This window comes from Natator depressus, chromosome 15 (genome assembly GCF_965152275.1).
Source record: "Natator depressus isolate rNatDep1 chromosome 15, rNatDep2.hap1, whole genome shotgun sequence".
NCBI classification, from domain to species: Eukaryota; Metazoa; Chordata; order Testudines; family Cheloniidae; genus Natator; species Natator depressus.
The window spans coordinates 14,956,018-14,984,017 of record NC_134248.1 but is presented as its reverse complement, the minus strand read 5'-3'; the positions used below and the strand labels follow the sequence as shown (position 1 = coordinate 14,984,017).

General features: G+C 45.4%; 1 protein-coding gene across 2 annotated transcripts; it reads left to right on the top strand.

Moving 5' to 3' along the window:
- Positions 1-632: 632 nt before the first annotated feature.
- On the top strand, positions 633-27,762 carry YDJC (YdjC chitooligosaccharide deacetylase homolog). 2 transcript variants are annotated; one of them, XM_074973150.1, is made up of 6 exons: positions 633-734; positions 2,887-3,065; positions 18,452-18,611; positions 19,889-19,988; positions 22,550-22,727; positions 24,840-27,762. In XM_074973150.1, the coding sequence occupies exons 2-6, from the start codon at positions 2,902-2,904 to the stop codon at positions 25,180-25,182; spliced, it is 945 nt and encodes a 314-aa protein (XP_074829251.1). In that variant the 5' UTR covers positions 633-734; positions 2,887-2,901; the 3' UTR covers positions 25,183-27,762. The 2 variants fall into 2 exon arrangements, with proteins under 2 accessions (XP_074829251.1, XP_074829252.1); XM_074973151.1 differs by lacking the exon at positions 633-734 and adding an exon at positions 2,418-2,567.
- Positions 27,763-28,000: the final 238 nt, after the last annotated feature.

Sequence of the window (28,000 nt, the reverse complement as noted above, 5' to 3'; positions counted from 1 at the left end):
TTAGTTCCTATGTCTATGGCCATGGTTTGGATAAAGTGTTTGCTGTTGATTGTAAAACTGTTATGGGTGAGGATGAAATGGATGGAGGTGTTAACTGGCCACTCTACCTGGAATGGTCCCTTATAATCTCTGCTAACTACTGATGCTAAACAATCCCTTCCACCTCGGATTGTGCTGTGAGTGCTGCCTGTGGCTTGACAGCTTCTCCCTCACCAACAGAAGTTGGTCCACAAAAAGATATGCCCTCACCCACCTTGTCTCTCTAATATCCTGGGACACACTGGGCTACAACTACTGCGCATACAACAGTGGCGCCATATCAGACCCCCACCCCGCAAGCATCCAAAGCTTAATTTGCAAGGAAAGATGTGATGGGGCTCGAACATTGCCCCCCCATTCATAACTGAGGCGGCAAGCCCAGAGGTGCGGGGGCTATGAACTGCCAAGCCCTAGAGGTGCCAGGGCTCAGCCCTGGCACAAATTTAGCGCCGCCTGCCAATCACTCCAGTGCACCGGGTCCATCCCTCTTTTTACTGCCTGCTGATCTGTCGGTGCCCCAGCTGCAGCAGGCCCCTCCACATCCGAGCCGCCGCCGCCCGCCTTCACCACGACGGGGCGCACCGAGCCCCAGCGGCTCTGTGCAGCGCAGCGCGGCGGGGGCGCCTGGCTCGGGAGCGTGTCGTGGAGGCCGCAGCAGCAGCTGCGGCCAGGGCTGGGCGGGCGCTTCATGATGGGTGAGTCCGGGGACCCTCCGCGCCCGGGGGGCGAGCGGGAGGGAAGCGGCAGCGCCGGCGCGGGAGCAGCCGCCGGCCTGCGGCGTTCAAGGGGAGGGAGGCGGCCGCAGCTCCGGGCTGGCCCCTGTGGACGCCGCAGCATGTTGGACTCTAGCTGAAGGGCCCGGCGCTGGCTGTCAGTGCCGGGGCCGGGGGCGGCGCTCCGGGGAGTGGGAGCCCCCCTGCAGCGTGGGGCCCCCCCTTTGCTTAGTGCGGGGCATCCCTGGGGCAGCTGGCAGAGAGCCCGGCTCCCGGGGCAGGGGTTGTGCCGTGGAGTCGCGGGGCTGGGGAGCCTTCTGGCAACAGGCGGCTTAACTCAGGGACGAGCCAGGAAATCATGAGGGCCACACCTTCACCCCAGGACCTTAGGGGGGTCTGACAGCAGCTTGCAGGGGTCAGAAGCCCTCCCATCCCTGATTGAGCAGGGGCTTTCTGGTGCCTGTCTGTCTTCTTCAGGGCGTTCCATCCTTGCCCCAGCAGGGGACCTCCCCTGCTCCTGGTTGTTTCAGGGGGATCAGGGCAGTTGCTGTCACTCCACAAATGGGATTGCAACGTCCCTGCCTTTAGGAATTCTTGTGATGAAATATTGTAGCAGACAGAGTTAAGTGCTCCAATTAGGGTGAGCAGATGTCCCGATTTTATAGGGAGAGTCCCAATATTTGGGGCTTTTTCTATATAGGCACCTATTACCCCCCACTCCCATCCCGATTTTTAACACTTGCTCTCTGGTCATCTTAGCTCCAATTGGGGGTGGTTTGGGGCTATATTTTTATATGATCTACGAGCAAAGGCAGCATGGCCCTGTGAATAAAGCAGATGGATTATACTGAAAAATCACTTAGAAAACGAGACAAGCACGCTATTGCTTCAGCCAGTTACTTTCTGCCCTGTTGATTTTGGGCCGCTGTTATGAATTCTAGGTCTCTTACCCTCTCCATAAGCAAACACTGTGTGGAGTATATAAATAGCTCACTTCTCTGCTGCTGGAGGCACTGCACCACACTTCCTGCTTGTTCTCAGCGCATGCACAGCAGCTGCCTTACTACTGCTGGAGTCCCAGCTCAGAAAAAAAGGCACAGAGACGACGAACCGCTTCTAACTGAAAAGAAGAAAGGAAGAACAATAGAGGGGGTGCAAAAAAAGAGGGTCTGATTGACTCCCAAGGGGCGCTGTGCTCTCAGAGCTTTTTCTGGTGAGGCAGGAAAGCTCCAGCTTCCTGTGTGTCCAATGCCGAACAAACACCGTATGCTCAACAGTTAAATGAGCCTCACATCTGTGTGACAGAAAAGTGCAAATACCGATGTGAAGGAATCTTGCTTATTCTTCATCAGAGGAGGCATGCAAATTGGAAAGGGAGAGGCAGTGTGAGGAAATTAAGACTCTAACCTCTTTCCCTTGTCCACTGTTTTACTTGAAAAAATACCAAATGTGATGCCTTTTTGAAACCCTGATGTGGGAGAATGTAAGCTGCTTCTGTGGAATAGCTGCAGAATTCAGACAGCGTATGCAGAACCAGGAACCAGCACGTACCTTCTTCGTACTGGACTTTTATTGAGATTTGACTATTGGAAGAAGTCCATCTTTTAACAGAGACTAATGGTTTAGTTTCTTCTAGGATTGTCTGAGCTCTGCATTCCTGATGTTTCTCCTCTTCAGATACTATAAGCTAGCTGCTCAATATGATGGAGTCCAGAAACCAGAGGATTCTGAACCTTGATGTACCATCAGTCATTTAAATCATTATGTAAATCAGTGACCTGTTAAACTGGAAAAAACTACTCTTAATCCAGCTGGGTAATATAGCATGACATTCCTTCCTTCCCTGAATAGAAAAGTGAAGGAGGCTGATCTTGGCACTGAGGGAGGGGCAGAGTACTGTGAGTGAGAGCCACAATTACAGTGAAATGAAACTAGCACTGCCAGTATATTCGTCATTACCATTGTAAACAGCTAAGGTGGAGCAGCAGATCTGGCAGGAGGCGGAGTCACTTTTTGATTCATTTCTCTATTCTCTCTCTCTCATTCATATATACTGATCCTGCCTTTTCCTGTAGCCTTTTAATGTGCTGCAGCGTTCATTGCTTTGATTTTGTCTCCTTTGATTTCCTGTCAGGGCTGACCCCTAAGGATGCTTCAGGCCAAAGTGAAGTTAATTGTAACCGGAGATGACTTTGGCTACTGCCCAAAGAGGAACCAAGGAATCGTGGAGTGTTTCCTGGCCGGAGCAGTTTCCAATGTTTCCCTTCTGGTCAATGGCAGCGCTGCGCCAGATGCAGCACAACTGGCGAGAAGGTGAGCTACTTACTTTAGTCCCCTTCACGTGCAGCCTCTGCAGGCTGTATGAGCAGAGCCCAGACTGTAACGTTCAGTGAATTCATAACATTTATAGCCAAATGGAAAAACTCAACTTTCCCAGACTTGGGCAGGAAAACTAGAGCTAGAGCATAGAGAGACAAGGTGGGTGAGGTAATATAAGTTATTAGTCCAACTTCTGTTGGTGAAGAGACGTTTTCGAGCTTACGCAGAGCTGTTCTTCAGGTCTGGGAAGGTACTCAGAGTGTCACACCTTCTATTTAGTTGTAACATCTTGTTACATAAGAAGTTAACACATTGCAAGAGTCCATTCAAGGTCAAGTGGGCAGTAATTTGACTGCAGTTGTAGGACAAGGGAGGGTTAGTGGATTACAGACTGTTGTAATGAGCCATACATTCAGTGTCTATCCAGTCCATGATTTTTAGTGTCTAGCACAGTTATGAATTTAAGCTCTCAGGCTCATCTTTTGAAGGTGTTATGCACATTCACCAACAGAAGTTGATCTAGTAAGAGATATTACCAACCTGACCCACCTTGTCTCTAATATACTGGGACTGACACAGCTGCAACATTACTTTATTAACATAGTCAAACAAAGTATACTCATCTGCAAACGTTACTCTAAGGGTACGTCTATACTGCAGTTCAACACCTGCGGCTGCCCCGGGTCAGCTGACTCAGGCTCGTGCTAAGGGACTGTTGAATTGCAGTGTAGATGTTTGGGCTCAGGCTGGAGCTTGAACTCTATGACCTCCCTCTCCTGGGATCCCAGAGCCTGGGCTTCAGCCGGAACTCGAACATCTGCACTGCAGTTAAACAGCCCCGTAGCCCGAGCCCCACAAGCCTGAGTTGTTTTTAATTGCAGTGTAGACGTATCCTAAATGGCTCTGCTTTCTCTTAGCCACTACTTTGCACATTTTTCCCCCTCACATGTATGGGGGGTGGAATGGAGATTATACTGATAGTTATTTCTTTCATTGTCACAATCTGGGTTTGTTGGTCTCTCGCTTTCCAGAGCACTTCAAGGGACACCACCACGCTTTAAAAAGCAAATGTCCTTACTGAACTGCTTACACCCTAGATTATTAGAACTGAATTAATTTTAAACATCTCACTTATTTTTACTATTTATGCTGTTTGTTTACTTTTTGCATTTCACTCAGCTTGGCCACTGAAAATAAACTAGCGGGTTTCACTCTCTCTGGTTCTCAGACACTAGCGCAATTTTGCAACGTTTGGGTTGCAAACCTGTGCAATTCCAACCAAAAAACCATAGTTTTTAACAGTCATGAAAGCATTTTACTCATATTAAGTTTTGTAAAACCATTAATAAAAAACACACACACAAAAAGAAGTTTGGGATGTCAGGTACCTAACTTATTTTATATATTCCTGATTACTGCAGGGGCTCTTTAAGAGATGCTGTCACACTTGGCTCTGTATCACATCACACGGTATGTTCAGGGCTCCTGGACTAACCCAGCAAATCCTTTAATATGAAATATTACTTGTAACTCATTTAGAAGGTAAAAGCCAGCTTATACCGCAGCTCCAGACTGGGTTAGCACTTGGAAAGAGAAGTACTTCCTGAAACAGTGAGCAGCTCGGTGAGCTGGACCTTGAAAGCACTGTGTAGTCTAAAAAGCGGGCTCTGCTGGGACTCTGAAACCTTGTGTCCCATTTCCCAACTCCAGTTGTTCACGGGTGACAACTTTATATTGGGAACTTCATGCTAGTTCTCAGTGCACATCCAAAGCCGCCTTTGGAAGAGGTTTGGATATGCTTGGAGGGTGGCATGTGTGTTTTGCATGGTGTGTATAACTGTAGTCATATTTTAAAGACAAGAATGTCTTCAGTGAATTTGGCCATCAGGGAAGGGGCCCAATTGGCAGCCCTACAGACTGATCTTCTAGCAACAGATCATAGGTGGCAGGTTTCCCACCATCATACATCAACCCTGAGCTAGGGACTTTCTCTAAGGGAAAGGCCTCCAGGCCTCTTCAGTCCATCGCCTCTCTGCCTAGAAGAGAACAATTATTAGTGGTAGGTTTGTCTGTTGTTAGAAATGATATGCTACTGTTGACAGGAGAGCAGATCAGGCAGAAGGAAGTGTCAGGGGGAAATGTAACCTAGAGGCCTGCTTATTAGTAAATCAAAAAAATCATGTAAAACAGTGAGTTTAAGTGAACACTTTCCCAAGATACAGCTATACCATGAAAAGCTTTAAACCCTGGCACTCTGGTAATAGTCTACTATATATAACTCTACTTTCCAGCCCTACTCTCCGGCAGGTTTTTAAATATAGACTCCACCTGGCCTAGTTTCTGATTACTTACACTTCTGTATTCAGAAAGTAGACCATGTGAGTGCAGTTTTAAAAGGCATGACTAAATCCAGGTCACAGCATTTATACTGTCAGCTGACTAAGTGTTCTAGAGCAGGGTTGGAGGGCCATTTGCCAGTACAAACTACAGCCCTCCTTTCCCCTCCCTTATTTTATTAGTGCAAACAGGGATTGTTTTGGATTCTAAACGTGTGAAATTGATTTAAATCACTTCTGGGAAAACAAGCTGTGTGGCCTGGGAAACATTTTCATACGGAATAACTGTAGCCCAGGTCTTGCAAACACTTACACATATGAGTAACTTTAAGCAGCTTTGGTAGTCCCATCTAATGCAATAAGAAAAGGAGGACTTGTGGCACCTTAGAGACTAACAAATTTATTTGAGCATAAGCTTTCGTGAGCTACAGCTCACTTCATCGGATGCCTGTAGCTCACGAAAGCTTATGCTCAAATAAATTTGTTAGTCTCTAAGGTGCCACAAGTACTCCTTTTCTTTTTGCGAATACAGACTAACACGGCTGCTACTCTGAAACCTGTCATTATGCAAGGCACTGCATTTAGCTGTATGGAGTGGAAGTCTATCAGGAATGCATAAGATGAAGTGAGCTGTAGCTCACAAAAGCTTATGCTCAAATGAATTTGTTAGTCTCTAAGATGCCACAAGTACTCCTTTTCTTTTTGTGGATACAGACTAACACAGGTGCTACTCTGAAACCCATCTAATGCAATGTTATTCATATGCATAGATGTTTGTAGGATGTTATTGTTTATAATGCTCCAAAGTGTTAACTCCCAGGGGAGAGCCAAATTCAGGTAGCGTTTTTGCTTGTTGCCACAATAAATGTAGCATCTGATTATGTAAATGAACCCTTTTATCTGTTTCTGCTGATTGAGATACTAGCAGCTCTAATATAAAGGCTCAAGCCAGCTTTCTGTCAGAAATCTGATTTTAAACAACCCTGAGGCTGTGACCTTCTTAAAGTCCTTAGTGAATCCTGCACCAAAATTTTGACATCCCACAATGCCAGGTGCAGGAAATCCCTATTGTCTGAGTGACTCTCTCGTGTATGGAGATTTTGAAGTTTAAGCTTTACTATGAATTTTGTGGCTTTTCAATGCTCTGGCTTTTGGGGAGAAAACTACAACATTCTTTCCTGGGTTCCATCCCAGCCCACGAAGTAACTGGCAAATATTTGCAACCTGAATTCCATAGTGAGGTTTTCAGCCTGAGAATGGGCAACAATATTGGTGAGGCACTTACCCGTTTTGAAATTAGCTTTGGATTTAGAGAAGGAGCCTTAAAGTAACTGGCCTCAAATTTATCAGATGCAGGCAAAGCTTAACTATGAATACAAATAAATGAGGGCTCTTCTCTCTCTCAGATATCTCCTTTCAGAATGACGTCACTTCTTAAGCAGGTTTCAGAGTAACAGCCGTGTTAGTCTGTATTCGCAAAAAGAAAAGGAGTACTTGTGGCACCTTAGAGACTAACCAATTTATTTGAGCATGAGCTTTCGTGAGCTACAGCTCACTTCATCGGATGCATACTGTGGAAATTGCAGAATACATTATTATATACACAGACACCATGAAACAATACCTCCTCCCACCCCACTCTCCGCAGGAGAGTGTAATTGTAAATGGGAAATCATCATCATTAAACAGGTGTATTTCTAGTGGGGTCCTGCAAGGATCACAGTTCTTGGACCTACACTAGTTAACATTTTTATTAATGATTTGGAAGAAAACATCAAATCATCACTGATAAAGTTTGCAGATGACACAAAAATTGGGGACGTAAATAATGAAGAGGACAGGTCACGGATAGAGAGTGATCTGGATCGGTTACTAAAATGGGCACAAGCTAACAGTCTGTGTTTAATTTCATCTAAATGTAAATGTATACATCTAGGAACAAAGAATGTAAGTTTTATATACATGATGAGGGACTCTATCCTGGGAAGCAGTGAATCTGAAAAAGATTTGGGGGATGGAGTAGATAATCAACTGACCATCGGTTCCCAAGGCAACATTGTGGCCAAAACGGCTAATGCAGTCCTTGGATGCACAAACAGGGGAATCTCACGTAGGACTAGGGAGGTTATTTTACCTCTGTATTTGGCACTGGGTGACCGCTGTTGGAATACTGTGTCCAGTTCTGGTGTCCACAGTTCAAGAACAATGTTGAAAAATTGAAGAGGGTTCAGAGTAAAGCCACGAGAATGATTAAGGGATTAGAAAAAATGCCTTATAGTGACAGACTCAAGGAGCTCCATTGATTTAGTTTAACAAAGAGAAGGTGAAGAGGTGTTGTGATTACAGTGTATAAGTACCTACATGGGGAATAAATATTTAATAATGGGCTCTTCAGTCTAGCAGAGAAAGACAGAACATGATCCGATGGCTGAAAGTTGAAGCTAGAGAAATTCAGACTGGAAATAAGGTGTACATATTTAACACAGACAATAATTAATCATTGGAACACTTTACCAAGGGTTGTGGTGGATTCTCCATCACTGACAATTTTTAAATCAAGATTGGATGTTTTTCTAAAAGATATCCTAAAGGAATTATTTTGGGGAAGTTCCATGGCCTGTGTTAGACAGGAGGTCAGACTAGATGATCACAACAGTCCCTTGTGGCCTTGGAATCGATAATCCCAGCCAGAGATTCAGTGAAAGTGAGGGTGGGATCTGCAAAGCAATGCTGTGAGGGATGGGAAACCTGATATTTGCCAAGTTGTCCATCTCAACACTGCACAATTTCTGACTGCAAAGGCGCTGCAAGTTAACATTACCCAGGGCAGCCCTGCCTTGTGCATGGGAATAATTATGTGCTGGCTGTTTGGCTCACAAAGGCTGCAGATGCTTGGGGGAAAACACAAGTCATCTGTCCCCACTGTGGATGGCCTGGGACAGAGACTGTCTAAATACTTCCATACTCAGAACTACCGATGGCTGAGCAGCTCCTCTTGTCAAAGTGCAGGGTATAGCAGTTTCCCGGAGACGCCACTGACAGCTCCTGCTTCTCTGCAGTGGGGTTTCACCCAAGCTCACTGTTCCTTACAACACTAAGGAATGTGTGCAGATCCATGCGCATCTTAGAGCAACACTTCACTGTAGACTTTTGCAGATGCTGAATACCTGCACACAGACTTCCCCCAAAGTTTTCTGAGGCAGGAGGCCATGCAGTACAGCTCCGCAGCAAATAAGGCTGAATGCTGGTATTCCTTGCATGGGGGCTCAGGGACTATATGAGTGGCTGGAGAACAGCCAGACAGGGGACACTGTGGGAAGGCAAAGATCTACATCCGGATGTTGAAAGTTGGCGGGGGAGTTGGTATTTTTATTTTTTTTGCTGCTGTTTGCCACACTCTACAGTCTCTTGTTTTGCTTTATAGTAGCTAATTCCTGCTGTCTTTCTTCTGCTGAGTCGCCCAACCACAGCATAAGGCAACCTATGGTGCTCCAAAGGAGGCCTAGCAAAGTGGTGGTGAAGTGAAGTCTAGGATGACACACACTTCACCATCACCGGGCTTATCTGAACAAATACTTAGTTTGCAGCAAGCTGGGGTGTGAATCTTCTGTGCGTGAAGTTTCATGTGAACCCTGCTGACGCTCACTAATAGTTCCCTAGTGTACTTTGATCTACTCCTGTGTCAAACCACGATAGATCAAAGTGCACTACGGAGCTCTTATTGCATGGCTGCGGACACACAGTCTCCAGCAGGATACATTCACACCCTGGCTAGCCATGACCTAAGTATTCATTTAGACAAATCCATAGCGTGGCACAAAAAGAAACTAATTCCCATCAGAAGGGTTTTTACTCCTACCATTTCAGTGCAGGATGGGATGCTTAAGAAGTAAAAAGAAAAGGAGTACTTGTGGCACCTTAGAGACTAACCAATTTATTTGAGCATGAGCTTTCGTGAGCTACAGCTCACTTCATCGGATGCATACTGTGGAAATTGCAGAATACATTATTATATACACAGACACCATGAAACAATACCTCCTCCCACCCCACTCTCCTGCAGCTTTTAATGCATTTAATGTGTGCCATGTTAAATGTATATCTTTCTAGTTTTTTAATCAGAATGTCATATGGTATCAAAGTCAAATACCTTATATTAGTCTGTAAGTCTGTTACATCAACACTATTGCCTTTCTCAACAAAACTTGTAGTCTTACAAAAAAGAAAAAGATCTTGTTAGTTAGACGGGATCTGTTTTCTATAAACCCATGTTGATCAGCATTAATTATATTACCCTCCTTTATTTATTAATTGAGTCCCATGTCAGCTGCTCCATAATTTTGCTTGGGATTGAGGTCAGACTGACAGGCCTACAATTACTCTGGTCATCCCATTTACCCTTTTAAAATATTGCACAACATTAGCTTTCCTCCAGTTTTCTGGAACTTCTCTGGTGTTCCAAGACTTATTGAATATCAGCCCTGACAGTCCAGTGAGCTCCTGAGCCAGCTCTTTAAAACTCTTGGATGCAAGTTTATTTCAACTCGTTGATTTAAAAATGTCTAACTTTAGTAGCTGCTGTTTAACATCCTTTGACATACTAGTAGAATGGAAATAATGTTATCATATGATATGACTACGTCATCTGTTTTTTCCCTAAATACAGAACAAATATTTATTGAACACTTCTGCCTTTTCAGCATTATTAATGATAATTCTATCATTTCCATCTAGTAATGGACCAATACCATTGTTAGGATTCTTTTTGTTCCTCATATGCTTAAAAAAACTGCTTATTGTCCTTAACTCTGCTGGCCATACATCTCTCCTTGTGTCCCTTTGCTTCCCTTATCAGTTTTCTAAAATTCCTAGTTTCTGATTTATATTCATTACTGTCAACTTCCCCTTTCTTCCAATTGTTGCGTTTTTATAGCTGCTTTCACATCTCCTCTAAACCAGGTTGTTTTTTTAAATCAGTATAGCCTTCTTCCTCAATTGTGGGATTGTGGCTTTTGGGCATCTAGTAAAGTGTTCTTAAACAATTCCCAATTTTCATTCGTATTTTTCTGATTAAAGTCTTGGTTTGCACATGGGAAATTCCTTTGCATATGTGGGGTTTTATACCACTGTTGGGGTTGTGTTCAGGTTTTGTCTCACAACACTTAGCTTGTCAGTTTTCAGTACTGCTTGGCTTACTTTGTAGTGCTCTTCTTTGTTCCATAGCTCACAAGACACTAGTCTGCAGCCATGTTTGCAGGTTTTAAAAAGCTGAATAAATACAGCCTCAAAGATATAAGATGCTAGTCTAATAGTCTGAAAAGAAAAATATGACTCCCAGGGGCATTCGGGTTAACACATACAAAGTTTGAAACATCTTTTCCCCTTGTTAGGCCCCTCATTATATCCTGCTCTGAATCTTGGCTCCCAGTCTAATGTGGCACCTTCCATCATGCCCCAGCTGAAGACACCTCCACAGCAGGTTATTGGGTGTTCTTGCAAAGTTATATTAAAAAAGCACAATGAAGCCCGGCTTAAGACAGCCACCCAATGGGCCAACAAAACTTGGTTGCCTGATGTAGACAGGACTTTTACTGAAGGTCAACTTAGTTCACACTGGAAAGCTTGGGGACGTTTTAAAGATACCTCTGAAGACAAGGCTTGCCTATTGGAAACGGCCCTGAGTGCAGGTTTCACTGTATCAATCACCCAGTGGGACATAAAAATATCTAAGGAACTGAGGTACACTTAAGGGGAATTCCCTGCCCCCTCTGCTGGTTCAGTGTGACCAGCTGTGTGTTGCAGCAGGTTTGTGGGTGATCAGAACAAGGCCAGGATGTTGCAAGACTTGAAAAACAACTTTAATATCTTCTTTCTCTTAGCTCGTTGTGGGACACTCGTAAAAAGATTTATTGATCACCCTGAATTGCAACTCCACCAGTATCACCAGCATTCCATAGGAATGGAGACTTAGACCTGCTACGGTTATTTTATTGCCCTTCATAGATAGATTCCAACATCTTATCCTTGCTGGAGATGGAAGGGCCTTTTAAATGCTTTCCACAGTATTTTCTTCATTCTTTTGTCAGTTCAATGGTGACTGAACATCAGCGTCCCTTATCTCTTATGTGCTGCTTAAACCAAAACATTTGATGAAAAAAATGAAACATTGTGAAATGGACGTTGATAGTCTTCCCTACTCTCATTTGTTTTTATAGCTCAGCTGTAGAATGTTGGTTGCACAAACTCTACCGCATCTGGGTACATTTAGAAGAAAAATTCGAACCAAACCACATGTAATTGCCCTCTGTTTTCACTTCCTTTCCCATCAATGCTAATTGCAAAATGTGTGTGTAAACAGTGACTTCATTCTGATCCTCCTGCTTGACATTTACCTAATCTGGAAGTATTTCTGCTGCTCCCTCCACACTCTCATCTGACTGCTAACTGCATCGCCCTCACTTCCTTAGTGAGCTGTGATGACCCAACCATTGAATGAAGGGGGGGCTGCACAGTATAAGGCCTTGTCTGCCTGCGAGGTAGTGTACTCAGCCTCAGGAGCACCCTCTTGGATCAGGGTGCAATGCTGGAAGGGGCCCTTGTCTCCAGTGCCTCCTGGAAGCTGTCTGCCTCTCACCAGGTCTCTTGTGGCTCAGCCCTCTGGCCAAGTCATAAAGTTCAGTCCCCTTCTCGGGTAGCACAAGGTCCAACTGATAGTCGAAGCTAAATGTCCAAATAATAATTCTTCCGCCCTCAGGCTCCATTGCAGTGTTTCTATGGGCCCTTCCTCAGGTCTCCCTCCCAGGAGCCTGACCTGCTCCTGCGGAGTTCTTCCTTCGTTACTTCTGGTCTGAGCAGGTTTTCCCTCACTGCCTGCCTGCCAGGTTCCCCTAGACATCTCCCTACTCTTGTCAGACCTAGCTCAGGACTTCCCACACAGGAGCCTAACCTACCCCCTGGGGCCCTTCTACCTAACTTTGTCCCTGGTTAAGCCCTAGCTCAGAGCTTCTACCCCCACAGGTGCTGGACCCTGCTCTGCAATCCACCCTCCCACCACTGAACTCCTAGCTCTGCGTAAGTAGCAGTTCATGATTCCCTGCAGCTGGGATCACGAATGATCATTAAATGGCCACATCACTATCAGCCAGGAGCTAGCTACTATGTGACAGAGAAGGCTGAGCCTGGCTTGCCTTGAGGGCCAGCCAGTGACCTTCCCCTCAATAGGGTTTATTGGGATAGCTATTCCAGCAAACCCTCCTACTGTAAGTGCAGCTTATACCAGCAAAAGTGTGCTTTTACTGCTGTAGTTTATTTCATTCAGGTAAGTGGTATCCGATTACTCCAACAAAAGAGTGCTTTTACCAGTATAGCTTATACAAGCGCCCCACATGAAGTTACCTATACGGCAAAAGGACTTTTTTTGCATCTGCTTGAGGGCTTTTGCCAATATAAAAGTGTCCTAATAAAACTACACCCCTAACCAACATTACTATACCAACAAAAGTTTTTAATGTAGATCAGACCTAAGAAGCCTTGTCTCTGTATAAAAGGCCTTGGAATCAGAAATAATGGGAAGAAAAACAAGAACAAGATGCATGACAATTAGACGTGTTCTTTGACCAGCTCTTGAAGTTTGCCAGAGGGAGGCAGTGACTAACTCTTATGCAACAACCTTTTTTGTATAAATGTGTTAGATGGGGTGGGATCTGAGTTACTACAGAAAATTCTTCCCTGGGTATCTGGCTGGTGAATCTTGCCCATATGCTCAGGGTTTAGCTGATCGCCATATTTGGGGTCGGGAAGGAATTTTCCTCCAGGGCAGATTGGAAGAGGCCCTGGAGGTTTTTCACCTTCCTCTGTAGCATGGGGCACGGGTCACTTGCTGGAGGATTCTCTGCTCCTTGAAGTCTTTAAACCACGATTTGAAGACTTCAATAGCTCAGACGTAGGTGAGAGGTTTTTCGCAGGAGTCAGTGGGTGAGATTCTGTGGCCTGCGTTGTGCAGGAGCTCGGACTAGATGATCATAATGGTCCCTTCTGACCTTAGTATCTATGAATCTATTTGGCAAGCTGAAATCCGGAGGTGCTTTGCTGGCACAAGTTCTTGTAAGCATTGCATGGCTTAGCATGGCTTTTCCTGGTGCCAGACACTGATACTTACAAACGTGACATCTGTATGCAGATATTTCTATCTTCATCATGTCACCACTTGTAATAAAAGCTGACAAGCCCAGCCAGCTGGTGGTTTCCAAGGTAGGGATATAAACAGGATGCAAACAGAGATGCATTTACTTATAAAGGAAGAGAATAGAATTCACCCAGCAGCACTGCTATTCGATGACATGCAGCTTAAAGCAAGAGCTCTGTGTAAGGGCCTAGGAAGATCCCTTCAAGATTCCCAGCTAGGAATTCAAAACAACTGAAGATACTGGTCTCTAAGAATGAATCCCAAGTTTTGCACTGGGCCCAGCATATGGCTGATCAGGACTTGGGGTCAGGAGACAGACATGTTCAGAAAGCTGATGGATATGTTAACAAGAAGTTTAATGCAGTTATGCATGAAGCTCCCAGTAACCAGAGATACTCAACTATATTCTGAACTCAGCGTTTACTGTGATTGAGGATAGGTCAATTGTTTCAGCAGGAACATTTGCTTAGAGTACTCACACTGAGAAACAACAGATCCTTGAAAAGGAAACTATTCCAATGATTCATTTATCGGGTTTATTCCCCTCCCTTGTTTGCATTTCCCACAAGAGTGCATTCTCCTCTCCCTACCCCTGATTTGGATGATGGTTTTTGAGAACACAGCCAGTGGGCTGGCTTTGACAGTTACCCTTCACTCAGGAGAAGCTGGATGCTGTCCCATTATTGAGTGCTGACAGTATGCTCAGTGTGGTACAGAACACAAAACAGACTAGAAATCTGCCCCAAGCAGATTACAATCAAACAACTAAATCCTCCTTGCCTGATTCCTGTGGATAGCCCCATTGGTTATTTGTCATGGTGTGTGTCCGAGTTCTCAGAAATTGTGTCTTTTTGGCTTTGTTTATCACAATTTAGTTAAACCCTGGTGCTGCACAGCTTGTCCTTCTCTCTGTTACTCAGAGATTATCAAGACAATCTTGTAAACATACATTTGCAGGTCTCAGTCAACTGATCATAGAATTGTGATTGTTGCTTAACACTTGGGTAAAATCGATTTAGAGACCAAACCCTGGTCTACACGGGTGGGTGGGGGGGTGGATCGATCTAAGTTATGCAACTTCAGCTACGTGAATAACGTAGCTGAAGTCGGCATACTTAAATTGACTTACCGTGGTGTCTTCACCGTGGTGAGTCGACTGCTGCCGCTCCCCCGTCAACTCCGCCTGTGCCTCTCGCGGCAGTGGAGTACAGGAGTAGATGGGAGAGCACTCGGGGGTCGATTTATCGTGTCTAGACTAGACACGATAAATTGATCCCCGCTGGATCAATCGCTGCCTGCCGATCCGGCAGGTAGTGTAGACATACCCCAAGTGAATCCCTTTACTTTAGGGACTCTCTTCAATATGTTCAGTATTTTGCATTTCAGGCCATTGGACAGCAACTGTGGTTGTGACAAGTCAGCGGTGTCATCAGATACCGTTTGTAAAGCAGAAAAGTGGTATCAGTTTAATTAGATTGGGTTTGGAGTCTGATCTTTTAAAAACCATTTGTGTTTGTGGCCAGGAGTGATGGACCATGCTCATTCTGGAACTGCCTGTGAGGGAAGGGGGCCCATGCATAGTCCGGACTGCAAGCCAGGAGAGCTGCATTCTGTTTGGCCACTGAGCTGCTAGTTGGACAAGTTATTGTCTCTGTGTGTCAATCAGTGCAGTGAGGATAACAATCCCTCCCCTCCTTTGTAAAGAGCCGTGCAAGAGTAAAGTATTGCTACTTTGTAGGTGTGAGACGTTATCTGCCCCAGGCTGGAAGTTTTCTTCGAAGGAAGGGTAAGGGTTCATAGAATCATAGAATATCAGGGTTGGAAGGGACCTCAGGAGGTCATCTAGTCCAACCCCCTGCTCAGAGCAGGACCAATCCCCAATTTTTGCCCCAGATCCCTAAATGGCCCCCTCAAGGATTGAACTCACAACCCTGGGTTTAGCAGGCCAATGCTCAAACTGGTTGTCCCTCCCTGTTCCTAATGGACATGAGTCTTGGGGATCCTCCCCACATATCTCAGCTTTCACCATCCTTTTCTTATATAGCTCATCAGTGGCTGGAGAGGTTCCTTTTCAGTGCTGAGAGGCACTGCAGCCTGTAGAAGTAATGCCCATTGGAGTCCGCTCCTATAGACTTCAGTGCCCACTGGGTCAGTGTTCGCTCCCTGGTGTTGTTCCCTCCATACACCTGTACCCCACTGACCTGGATGAAGTGTGCCTGGGATCAGGAACAGAACCCTGTCTCCCTCGCGGCAGTGCAGATCGCTGCCAAAATGCTACTTTTGCTTGTGTTTTGCATCCAGTTTAATAAATGTGGGAGAGTATCTGTCCCCAGCGTTGGAATTGTTAGGAACACCACCCACTGCAGAGCATCTGTTGCTGAATAAATGCAGGGACTCAGCGTTAAATGGCTTATGGTATCCCAAAGAAAACACACACAGGTAGGACAGGAAGATGACATGTTATCAATACCCCTCAGAGGACTATAGAGTTAGAGATCTACAAGAGCAGAGGGTCAATCTCTTTGCCAGAGCAGAATATAGCTCCTCAATAGAGGACTTACCAGATGTTCAACTGATCTTAGCCAAAGTTTTGGAAAATGCTCTGAAGTTACCTCAAAGCCTCCTTTTACCATGAAAACAAACCCAGCTCTCTTAACCTTGTGACTTCAGCATATCTGCTGAAGGGAAGGGAAGCCAAGAAGCAACAGAGCTGGGAGCAGGATGTGCTCATGGATTCCCCACGATCCAGGGGACTGTCCTTTGTATTCCCTATGGATCCAGTGGCCTCTAGAGCAGTGGTTCTCAAAGCCGGTCCACCACTTGTTCAGGGAAAGCCCCTGGCATGCCAGACCGGTTTGTTTACCTGCTGCGTCCGCAGGTTCGGCCCATCGTGGCTCCCACTGGCCATGGTTCGCTGCTCCAGGCCAATGGGGGCTGCGGGAAGGGCGGCCAGCATGTCCCTTGGCCCACACCGCTTCCCACAGCCCCCATTGGCCTGGAGCAGCGAACCATGGCCAGTGGGAGCCGCGATCGGCCGAACCTGCGGACGCAGCAGGTAAACAAACCGGTCTGGCGCGCCAGGGGCTTTCCCTGAACAAGCGGCGGACCGGCTTTGAGAACCACTGCTCTAGAGCCTTTCTTCAGGCTTTCCCTCCCTGACAACTAGAAAACTCCCACGTGGCAAACCATACAGAATATCCATTGTAAGTATTCCAGCCCCATCGAGTGCCCTGTCACGGGGAAAGATCAAACCCCATACGCATCGCTACACCAGGGAATGGTAACGAAGTTCCCAGGTAGGTTCAGCTGGATTGGTATTAACTGCATTGGGGCCCTTGTGGAGAAGGTTCTCTGGCTCCAGCAGCTGTTTTTAGCGCCATGTCAGGTAAATGTGCTCAGAGCATGTGGCTGGAAACAGCTGCTGGAGCCGGAGCCCTGTCCACAGGAGGGCACCCAATGTAGCTGACAGCAGTACTGCTGCCCCACGTAGTTTAAAAGTGGGGCTTATGGAAGTCAGGACGCACTGGGGAACCCAGGAGTGGGGCTGGCTGGCATGTGGAGTTTTGAAATAATAAGTTCACTTTTGCCAGCTTTGTTCTGGAATCCATCGTGCCCGAGAGTTCCTACTGCCCTTTGCAGCACCTACGTGTAAAGGTCACATGAAAGGTGGGATTTAAATGGTTGCAAACCCGACCGTTTTCAGGTATGAAGGTGCAATGGCAAAGTCCCTCAAAGTGGCCACTCAGAGGCTGGTAGTGCTCTATCACGGCAGCCGTGTTGCAGCAGAGCTAGTGAGAAAGGCACTATATTAGTCCTCCACCCCTTCCTGGGTCTACAGGAGACCCAGGAATAGCTCTGGGAGGCGTTTCAAAGCAGAATTCAGCCAACACAGAAGCATTTCCAGAAGCAACAGAGAAACAAACAACATATCTGAGCACTTGTGGTTCCTGTATTCATTGTAGGGGAAACCATAATAAACACTGAGCAAGAAAATGTAATTGCTATGCAAAGCATTTCAGTAAATTACATTTCAAGAGATCTGCTGGCTTTTGTTAATTTTTAATCCAGTTATTAAGTCAGACCCTTGCTGTTATTTAAGTGTAGGCTTTGCATTTATCCTCTGCCAACTCTCTGCTGTTGCCATCCTTCTCTAATAGAGAGAAGTGCTAATTCGTACAACACCATCCATGTTGTTCAGTCAGCAATTGTCCTTGTACATAAACAGAAGACCTGGGCACTGTCTGTGACCACAAATTCAGCCTGTTGAACTGAGTTGCCCTTAAATTCTGGGGTTTCTTACCATACACTCGTAGCTTGCACTGTTACCATAATATCTACTGTATAGGTCTTATGTACTGTCTATAACTGGATTTTATCAAAGGGCATCTTAAAAATAAGCTGTCAGGCAAACCTGGAATATCCCGTAAACAATGTATTTTTAATGTAATAAACACCATCTCTGGATGCATTGTCTATGAAAATACCAATGAACTGCTGTCAGAAGCAGGGTGATGAGGGCCAAATTCACTACAATGGAGTTACAGCAGGGCAGAGTTTGGCCCAAGATTTTTCATTGCTTCTGTTCCTGCCATTGTGTCGCACAGAATCAAAGACATTTGAGGTGGAAGGGACCTATTAGATTGTCTCCCAGCAGACAGCACAGGAGTGATCCCCAGAGAGGATCTACTCTTGTTCAGCATCTTGCTCTGCCTCGCTTTCCAGAGGAGCAGCAGCAACTCTAAATTTCATGATGAAAAGAGACTCTGAAACCCCTCCACATAAATCCAGCTCCTTACCTAGGACCTCGCCCACTGGCTACAGGAAGGTGAAACTTAACCAGCCTTTTGTTCATATTCTAGGCATAACATTCCAATAGGTCTGCACGCCAACCTGTCCGAGGGCTCTCCCGTCAGCAAGGCACTCAAGAAGAACTCCTCCCTGCTCAACAAAGACGGATTCTTCCACGGAAAGATGGGATTCAGGACAGTTCTAGCAAAAGGTCTCCTGAAAATGTCAGAGGTGGGAGAAAAAGCAGCTGACGCTACCCAAACACTTTCCGTAGACATAATTTTCCCTAGAATCATTTTGCTTTATTGCTCATCCATAGATCATGTGGAAAGCTTCTCGAGGTCAGAGCTCAGGGTGAGCTCCAGGATTAACGTGGCCTGTGTTGGAGACTATTGTCTTGTAGTTGGAGCAGGAGCCTGGCAGGCAGGCGCTCTGGGTTCTACTCCTAGATCTGCCTTGTGACTATAGGCAAGTCACAGCGCTTTTCTGTGCCTCGGTTTCCCCACATGCAGCTATGTTATAACCGCTTACCTAAGTGGATGGGGTTTTACAGGAATTATTGTTTATAAGGTGTCCTGAGATCATTGCATGGGAAATGCAATAGAAGCACTTATTAGGATTAATTTGCCTGCTGAAAAACTGTTTGATTCTGATAGTTATCAACTTGAAGATTCAGAGTATGTTAAACCCATTGACTTGGTGGGTTGGTGCAAGAAGTTTTCATCTGTGTTCCAACAGGATTTTGGTAGCAAGTCAGAGAAGTTTTGTGGCTTCAATCTTGTCCCCAGTGACTCTTTTAGAACACAAAGCCACCACACAATTTAACACCTCTGGGTGGATCTTCAGGAGAGGCCCAGGAGCGTGGTAACGTGTGCTAAGGTGCATGGGTGGGTCAGGGTAGGAATCACCCACACAAGGGCTGGCGAAAGCCAAGAGCCTTCACTTCCCTGTTGTTTGTGAAGAGCTGCGCATTCAGCCACGGATAACCACATTCAAGGAGAGGCTTCCCTGCGAACCTGGCAGTGGTGCCTGAAGGCCCTGGCCAGGACAGCCCCGTTGCACAGACTGAAAGGTCGGCAGTGCCTGCTTCAAAGAGCATACAGGGATGTTGGGCTCAGATTGTCAGAGCTGAACTCCTATTTCCCATTCACTTTAATGGGAACTGGAAATCCAGCTCCCTTAGGTGGCTTTGACAATCTCACTCTCCATGTATAGCCCGCGCACACAGGCCGTGCTCTAGGGGCCTGATCCTAGAAAGCTAATGGGAACCCAGGGCCCTTGGCAAATTACAGAGTAGAGTCCAGGGTTGGCTTTGCTGCCAGTTGAGGGTGCTCAGCACCTCCGAGGAGCAGGCCCTACAAGAGTAATAATGGACGGTGTGGTGGATGGGGTGGGGTGTACTCCAGTGAATACCTTGTACCAGACATCTCCTATTCTCTACACTAGTGACAACTCTCCCTCTCTCTCCCCTCCCCCTCCCCCCACCATCTGCTGTCTTCATTATTTAGGTGAAACAGGAGCTAACGGCACAAGTTGACCTCTTTCGTGAATTGACAGGTCATGTCCCTCATCACATGGACGGACACCAGCATGTTCATGTTCTCCCAGGTAGGGCGGTGGTGATATTCCTCCCAGCCCCACAGAATTAAGGATAATTCTGCTTTGAGGGAACACCCCTCCACCCCACCCCCACTCTCGATTTGCTGAATGATCCTTCACACAAAGGTATTTGGTCAAGAACTATAACATGAAATGTCCCCAGCCAGCACGAGAGGAAATTATCCTTCTTGTGCCTGAATCAGCTGCCATTTAACTTCCCTTTCGCTGCCTCTAACATTGAGGATCTTCACAGTCCTAGAATGGCAGCTTCCCTTCCAGGGCTGACAGTTCAGAGCAGGGTTTTCCTCTACTAATTCCCTGCCCCGTCACAGTTGGAGTCAAGCGGGGGACGGGCAGCTGACTGGCCATTCTGAAACTCAGAGCGTTACAATGCTGTTGGGGGAGATTTTTGTTCTTAAAATTGTTTTAATTTTGTCAATAACTGGGTGTTTCTTTCCCCCGCATTTTATTAGCATCAGACATTTGAGATGATTGTGCTTAAAGGCATCACGACAAGAGAAGAAGAGACCCTTTAATCCTTTCGGGGGAGGGATGGGGCAGAATGTACAGAAATACAAATGGCAGTTAGGTGACTGACTACATTTTGTGCCTTTGAACATGTTCCCTTCTCCCCCCGGATATCTGTGCTGGGCTCTCCTTAAATGGCAAGGCTCTCTGGCCTGTGCTATGCAGGAGATCTGACTAGCTGATCATGAGGGTCCCTTCTGGCCTTAAATGCTCTGAATCTATGAATCATTCTGACTCCCTGCCCAAACCAGCAGTTGTTTTGCTGCCATTCACTGCAGCTTTCTGATCTCCGCAGCACATTTCTTATAATTAAGTAGCAGGAATTGCACACAATACATTTAGGGCTCCTACGTTTCTCCCTCTCTGCTGAGCACAGAGGGGAGCAAGCGGGTGGAGAAGGATCGGAGAGAGATTTGTGGGTGGGAGGAAGGAAGCTGTGCTATACCATCCTATGCCCCTTCCTGTCAAATACATGCAGTGCAGAGGTCTGTGTTCAAAGAGGCAGGTGGTCAGTCCAGTCAGAGAGGAGTTGGGAAGACATTTTACGCTGCATGTTTCCCAGACACGTCTAGATAATAGATGCTGAAAACACCCAGGGAAATTCAAGCTTCTGAGTGGAGGGTGGAGATTTCCCTGGCTTCCCTTCCAACAGAACAACTCAAATGCTGCCTGTTAATTCTTAATTATAATAACAAAGAGCAATAAATATAAGATTTAATTATAATAGGAAGAACTGATCAAATTACGCTTCCAAGCGGCCCAGGCCTGGTGAGAGAAGTTGTTGTTCTGATCACACTGTCGTAGGAAGATTTTGTGCAGCAGTAGGAGGTGCCAAAGCTCCTGAAGTGCTAACACCAGAGCTTTGCATGCAAACACCCAGAAGTATATCATGCACTTGGGAGGTTTCAGCCAAGCTGTTTATCCACCATAGCTGTGGTGCTGGCTTCAGGGAGCAGTAAATGGAGTACAGCTGCTGACAAGACTGGAGAGGTTTCCGCTTCTGCCAGTCTCCCAGGACAACAGTAACTGATCAGCTGAGCCTCACTTTAAGGTGTACATTGGGAGATCTGGCAGTGGGCCACAGAGCTGCTATTTCTAGGGTGAGGAATTTGAAGCCCCAGCTTCAGAGCAATTCAGGCCCCACTCTTCCAGCAAGTCTCTGAGAATCACAGGGCCTGACTGGAGTCACCTTTCACCCGTCAGCAGAGATTCAGATAGAGACAGAGCCTCATTCTAGGCCAATCAGCTCATTGCAGCAAAAGAAAACTTCACTGGCGGCTGGTGATTTTAGAGCAACTCGGTGAAATTGACACATAAAGGTGCACTCAGAGCCAGCTTCTATTAGCAGGGTCACGATATATGTGAGTCACAGTAGCTCAGGATGGATACATCCTGAAGAGCCTCCACTGCAAAATCCCATGTTAGCAGATCATATTAAAGCTGATGATGTCTTCAAGTACAAACAGCCCCTAATGCCAATAATGCTTTGTATTTATGGAGCACTTTCCATCCAGAGATCTCAGTGTGCTTTATGAAGGTGGGGGAGTATCTTTATTCCCATTTTACAAATGGGATCAGTGGGGCACAGCCAGTGCACTGGAACCCTTTTAATAGTGGGGATGCTGAAAGCCAGTCCCTTTACCCCTGTCCGTGCCTCCCTCCGCCCTGGAGCTAGGACCGGGAGCAGTGCCGTGTCTCCGGGAGCGGGAGACCCAGACAGGGGTAAAAGTCTGGGAGTGGGCATGGGGCCAGGAGCGGAGCCCCAGGCACAGGGCCTACAGCTGGCACCCCGTGTGCGGGGCCAGTAGCAGAGCTCCGGCTGTGGAGTAATTTTACCAGGTGCTGATGGGATTCTTTGGACACTGTGCTTTGTGGGTGGGAGGGAGGTAAAGGGAGAGGGTCTTGGGACGCCCCACAGGTGAAGACCCTTTCAGGGGGAGAAAGGCTATGTGGAATTATATTTTTCAATTGGAAGGAAAAGGGGAGCTGATTTCCTAGTTACCTAATTTCTACCTGTACATTCTCTCTGGCTTTTCTTGTAGAGGTTAGATGTGTGTTTGCCCAGGTGTTAGAAGAGTATGGGATCAAGTATACACGTGTGCCAATAGAGCCAGGCCTTCACAGCTGTGCGTGGATAGAGCCACCTCTAATGGACTTTTATTTGGGAGTGGAAAAAGATTCCCTTGACACAGTAGATGTGTTTACAAGACATGGAATAAGGTAAGACAGACACACCCATCGCATATATACATTAAAGAACTCAGATTTTACCAGTTCTTGATGTTCTTCATCTTCCCATGCAGAACATTATAGAAAGAGAGAACAGGCATTGTCCTACCTCAAAGGGACAGTTTCTGTCGTGGTTTGTGTGTCCTTTGGACTCAAGGGCACAGAGATAAACACTGGGTTATCTTATAGGAAACACCATCTTGAATCAGGTAATTGGCCTGCAACTGCTGCTGATTTATAGCCTCCCACAGCACCAAGTGGTGGTAGACATGCGGCACTGCAGTCTCCCACTGAGACATGAGGGAAAGTGTAAATACCAACTTCTGTTTGCAGTGCTGTAGCCATGTCAGTCCCAGGATAGGAGCGAGACAAGGTGGGTGAGGTCATATCTTTCATTGGACTAGCCCTCTGTTGATGAGAGAAACAAGCTTTCAGCTTCAGGACCTGAAGAAGAGCTCTGTGTGACCTCTCTCTCACCAACAGAGGTTGATCCAATAAAAGATATGACCTCACCCCCCTTGTCTCTCTGACTTCTGTTTGTTCATGTCTGTTTTACTTCCACTTCTCCATCTAGGCCCCTGTTGGCCAAAGGGGCAAACTGTGATAAAACAAACACATGCAAAAAAAACAATAGCAGAGAGGTGGAGGGAGACAAAATGGCTGAAGCCAAAGGGAAGCAGAGCGAGACCCCATGAAACTGATCTCTAGCATCTGTGCAGGCCGTTCAAACCAGACTTCTTAAAGTGCTCCAGCCATGACTTTGTATAATTGGTATGACCCTATGTTTATTGTGTAGTAATGGTGGTTATGTCAAATTCCATCAGTTTACAATTAAAAAGACTGAGTTGCTGTCAGTCCTGCAAACTCAGCCTGAAATCTGAAAGTCACATTGGGGTCTTGCCTGCTTATGCACCATTCGCAGTAATACAGATTAAAGCAGTCACTCACACGACATTCTGGTGCTTCCGGGAGCAGTGTGGGCCCACCCCTGCTGGCATGACCTCATGTGTCCAGTGCGTGAGGTCCCACCACACAGAGGCGGCTCCATCTTTAAGAGCTTGCTGCCCTGGCCCCATCAGCATAATCTTGTACAAATGGCGCATTCAAGGTCATGCCACACAGGGGTGCTATTTTTAAGAGCTGGAGGGGGCAGAGCAGAATCCCTCAGCCAATACCGAACAAAACCACATCCAGTTTTGTCCCAGTACCAGACAGGGGACAAACCTTTCAAAAAGAGGACTGTCCAGTTTAACACCAGACAAGTGGCCTTCCTAGGCCAAGTTCTGTCCTCAGTTATACCTGGGAACTTTATTGCGTTCTAATTCTGCACTCCCTTACACACATCAAACCCGTTTGGGATTGCACAGGTGAAACATCAAGAGTTTGGCCCCGCAGCTGGAACATAGTCAACAATTCTGTTGCGAATGCATAAGAATGCATTGCCTCTGGCTCCCTGCCTCTTGGGTTTGTTGGCTCTTCCGTACTAACTGTAGGAAAACCCTGTAATTTTGTCCCTAAAGTAAGCAAGCATGTCTCTGCTATGCACAGGGGGCAGATCTGTTAGCAAGGTTTCCCATTTTAGAGTCAAATTTAAGCTATTAGAGGTAACTATAACCTGAAACTATGATTTACTCATTTTAAAAAAATGAAACTTTCAATAAAAACACACTATTTTCATGTATAGTAGTAAACAATATCCTGCATGGTCACCACCCTTCCTCCCCACATTCTAAGGTGGGTCTACAGCCACAGGGCCCCAGCAAGAGCCGTACCATGACACATTTAAACATTCTCCAGTGGGACTAGGGTTGACTTTATCGGGGCTCTCTGTGGGAGCAGGGTCCTCCCACACCGAACAGCCTGCAGGAATGGAGCCTTTGTTCAAAAACTGATGTGTAAAATGCCGGTGCTCTGTGTTGGCGTATGCTAATAATGAAAGGAGGAGTTATCCTGTTCAGTGGTAGTTGTATTTGATTTTATTTTGTATTAAATATTTACACTAACAAAAGATCATGTGAAATTAACTTTTTTTTGAGAGTCTAAGGCTACAGCTAAGTTTCATGCCTTTTGTTCATATTAATTTTTGTATCCTCCCCCCAACAGGTGGGCTGACATTTATATCGGTTTGAGCACCATGGGCAAAAGCATGTCTGTCAGCAACATTCAAAGCGCCATTGATACTGCCGTGGCGGCTTCTGCCACCAAGGAAAACTCTCTGATGACTCAATTTTCACCTCAACATCAGCAAAGCAGAACAGTCACAATTGAACTGATGGTACATCCAGGGTACCCCACTATTCCACCTGTTGGTGGCTGTGGAGAAGGACCAGATGATTTTTCACAGTCATGGGAACGCTTGCATGAACTCCAAACATTAATGAATCCAGAGTTGCAAAGCTATTACAAAACAAGGAACATTCAACTTTGCGCATTTAAAGATCTTTAAGCAAGAGAAGCTAAATATAGCTTGTGGCGGGGGGGTGGGGGATCTGTCGCTGATCGTATACCTCTCGTTAACACAGAAGGGAACTGTGAATGGACTGGCAGCAGCCTATATTTGCAGTAATTTGAAATACCTGGACTCTCCAAAGCACCTAGTGGCAATATCCCAGTCTGTCTCTCTCTCATTGTCATCAGAGTTGTAAAACACCCCAGCTGATTGGAAAGTGATGGATTTCCTGTGTGTAACATATTCACGCTCCACCCCAAAATTTAACTTGAAAGCCAAGGCCCAACTGACAGACTAACAATCAGTTCCTGCAGATGCTGCAATAGCAGATCCACACACGGCTGACAATCACGCATCAATTTTTGGAAGATTTTGTGTGTGTGAGGTGGCAGCAATTAGTTGCAAAAAGATACATACCCCAGACTCAGCTGGCCCGGGGAGGCTGATTTTTTGTCAGCCTAGTAGCCTTGAGCATTCCCCTTTTTAAAGTAGTTAAATAGTCAGAAATTACTGTATTTGTCTTTCATTTTTTTACTGTTGCAGCTTTACTCATGCCTACGGAAAAGGAATGGTCACTGCAGGCCTTTTTTTTTTTTCACTAAAAGTAATCAACTCATGCTATTAGCCTTCTGATGCCTTCAGTCATACTCCACACAAGTAGTTGGATGCAGAGTTACTGTTCTATTTAGGTAGGCTCTAGGCATTACGCAGTCGAAAGAAAGTCATTTTAGTGACAACACTTCCAGACAGGCTTTTTAGATGACTTTACAAGAACAGCAACCATTGACCCATTAGATAGTTCATGAAGAATGTTACCTGTAAAAATCCTACCATCGCCTGTCAATACAGCATACTCTTCCCTTTCATGAGCTAGTTCCTGTGATGGCCACTTACTGTAAACATGAAGGTAGTCTAAGGTCTAGAGGGAGCAATGACAATGAGAAGGGCAAAACAAAACTCTGATTATCATCAGTGCTTTCTAATTTCTCCAGTTCCTGGCACCATTTGCTACAGTTCTACTACAGGTCAGTTTTCATTCATCTAGTACTTTCTGAAAAATCCTCCTTGAGGTATGTTTCAGAGTAGCAGCCGTGTTAGGCTGTATTCGCAAAAAGAAAAGGAGGACTTGTGAGAGTCCTTAAGAGTCTAACAAATTCATTTGAGCATAAGCTTTCGTGAGCTACAGCACCGATGAAGTGAGCTGTAGCTCACGAAAGCTTATGCTCAAATAAATTGGTTAGTCTCTAAGGTGCTACGAGTACTGCTTTTCTCCTTGAGGTATGAGATTTTTCTAAGCTTAGTGTATCCAAAGTGTAGTTTAATGTGTCAGTGTTGTTCAGCCATCTTGGATTTATAAAGAGATGGAAAAATGCACTTCATCCCAGCCTGTCCAGTGTTTTTCCCCTTTTAGACAACGCAAACCTCATTTTAGCACAATGCCTTTATTTTTATAAAGTCTTAACTGTTTGAAGCATAAACTGTAGAAAAATCAAAGTCTACAACTGCCCAGTCATACCAGGGCTGTGTGCTCAGAGGGCACGATTTTTTCCATGATTAACAGGACCTCGTTGGCCTCGGGTTCCTAACCAACTGGGAACTTACTTTCTGTAAGGGGAAAAAACCCAAACAAAACTAACATTAATGCACTATTAAGATTGCTATATCAAGCACCTTTCAGGGCAATTCCATAAATTTAGATTATGCCACAATATTAATTCCAGATTTACAATCTGTATTGTAATATGTACATGGTGTACAATGTGGGTGAGGCAAAATTACAAAAGAAACCAATTTCTGGAAGTGCTCGATACGTCAAACAACTTTACATTAATACCAGTCTTTACATTTAGTGGTAAAGTTTCCAGGTTACTGATTGTGATAAAGTAGAATAAAAGAACAAGGAATGGAAGAGTTGCACTCAGCCATGAAAGAATGAGATTGTAAAAGTGCTGTTAGAAGTATGAGTGCCACCTAGTGTTTGATGATATGTTTTTCATGTGCAGTAATATACCTGGAGGCACTGTGGATTATCTAATACTGGATCGCAGATTTTTACACAACATGACCTTGTTTTATTACATAATTTTCAACCTTTGATTTATTCTCATGAGTACTTAGTATGAATTTTCTTTGATCACACAATCATCAGAACATCTTCTCTTTTCATGTACTGTACTACCATTTGTGCTCATTTTCTGCTTCCTTCACCCGCACTGAACACTGTGAAATCAGCATGAGTGGCCTTAACCGATTCAGTTCTGTACTGTGAATATTAGATAATTTTGTAAATGTCCATATTTTTAAATAAATAGGACAAAAACAGGATTTTAACAGTCAAATGAATTGAAAGCACTTTCAAGTGGAAGTGTGAGTAAAGAACTCCTCATTTTAAGTACATGGACTTCTAGCTGAACTATTTTTATGTAAATAGGGAAATGATAAAGTGCTCTGAGAAAGTCTTGAGAGATATGAAGTTCACAAGAAGAATACTCAACAAACCAACGATAAGCTTTCCCTGTATACAGATATTTTCAAAATTCAGTCTGTCTAAAAATAAATCATGCCACAAAGCCTTTGAGAGCATTTTTATTACAGATAGCAGAATGGAATTGCAGAAAGCCTATACCAATACTCTCGGGTGTATAGTTTCACCAGTATGCTGTAGTTTGGGGTTTTAAACTGGATGTTTAGAATTGAGCATGGCTTAGAGAACCAGACAGGACAAGAGCTTGAATTCCTGAGTTAACACAGGACTGGCTTAGTACCCTTCATTTGTCTTCTCCCACTTCAACCATACAGTACACATACTTATTTG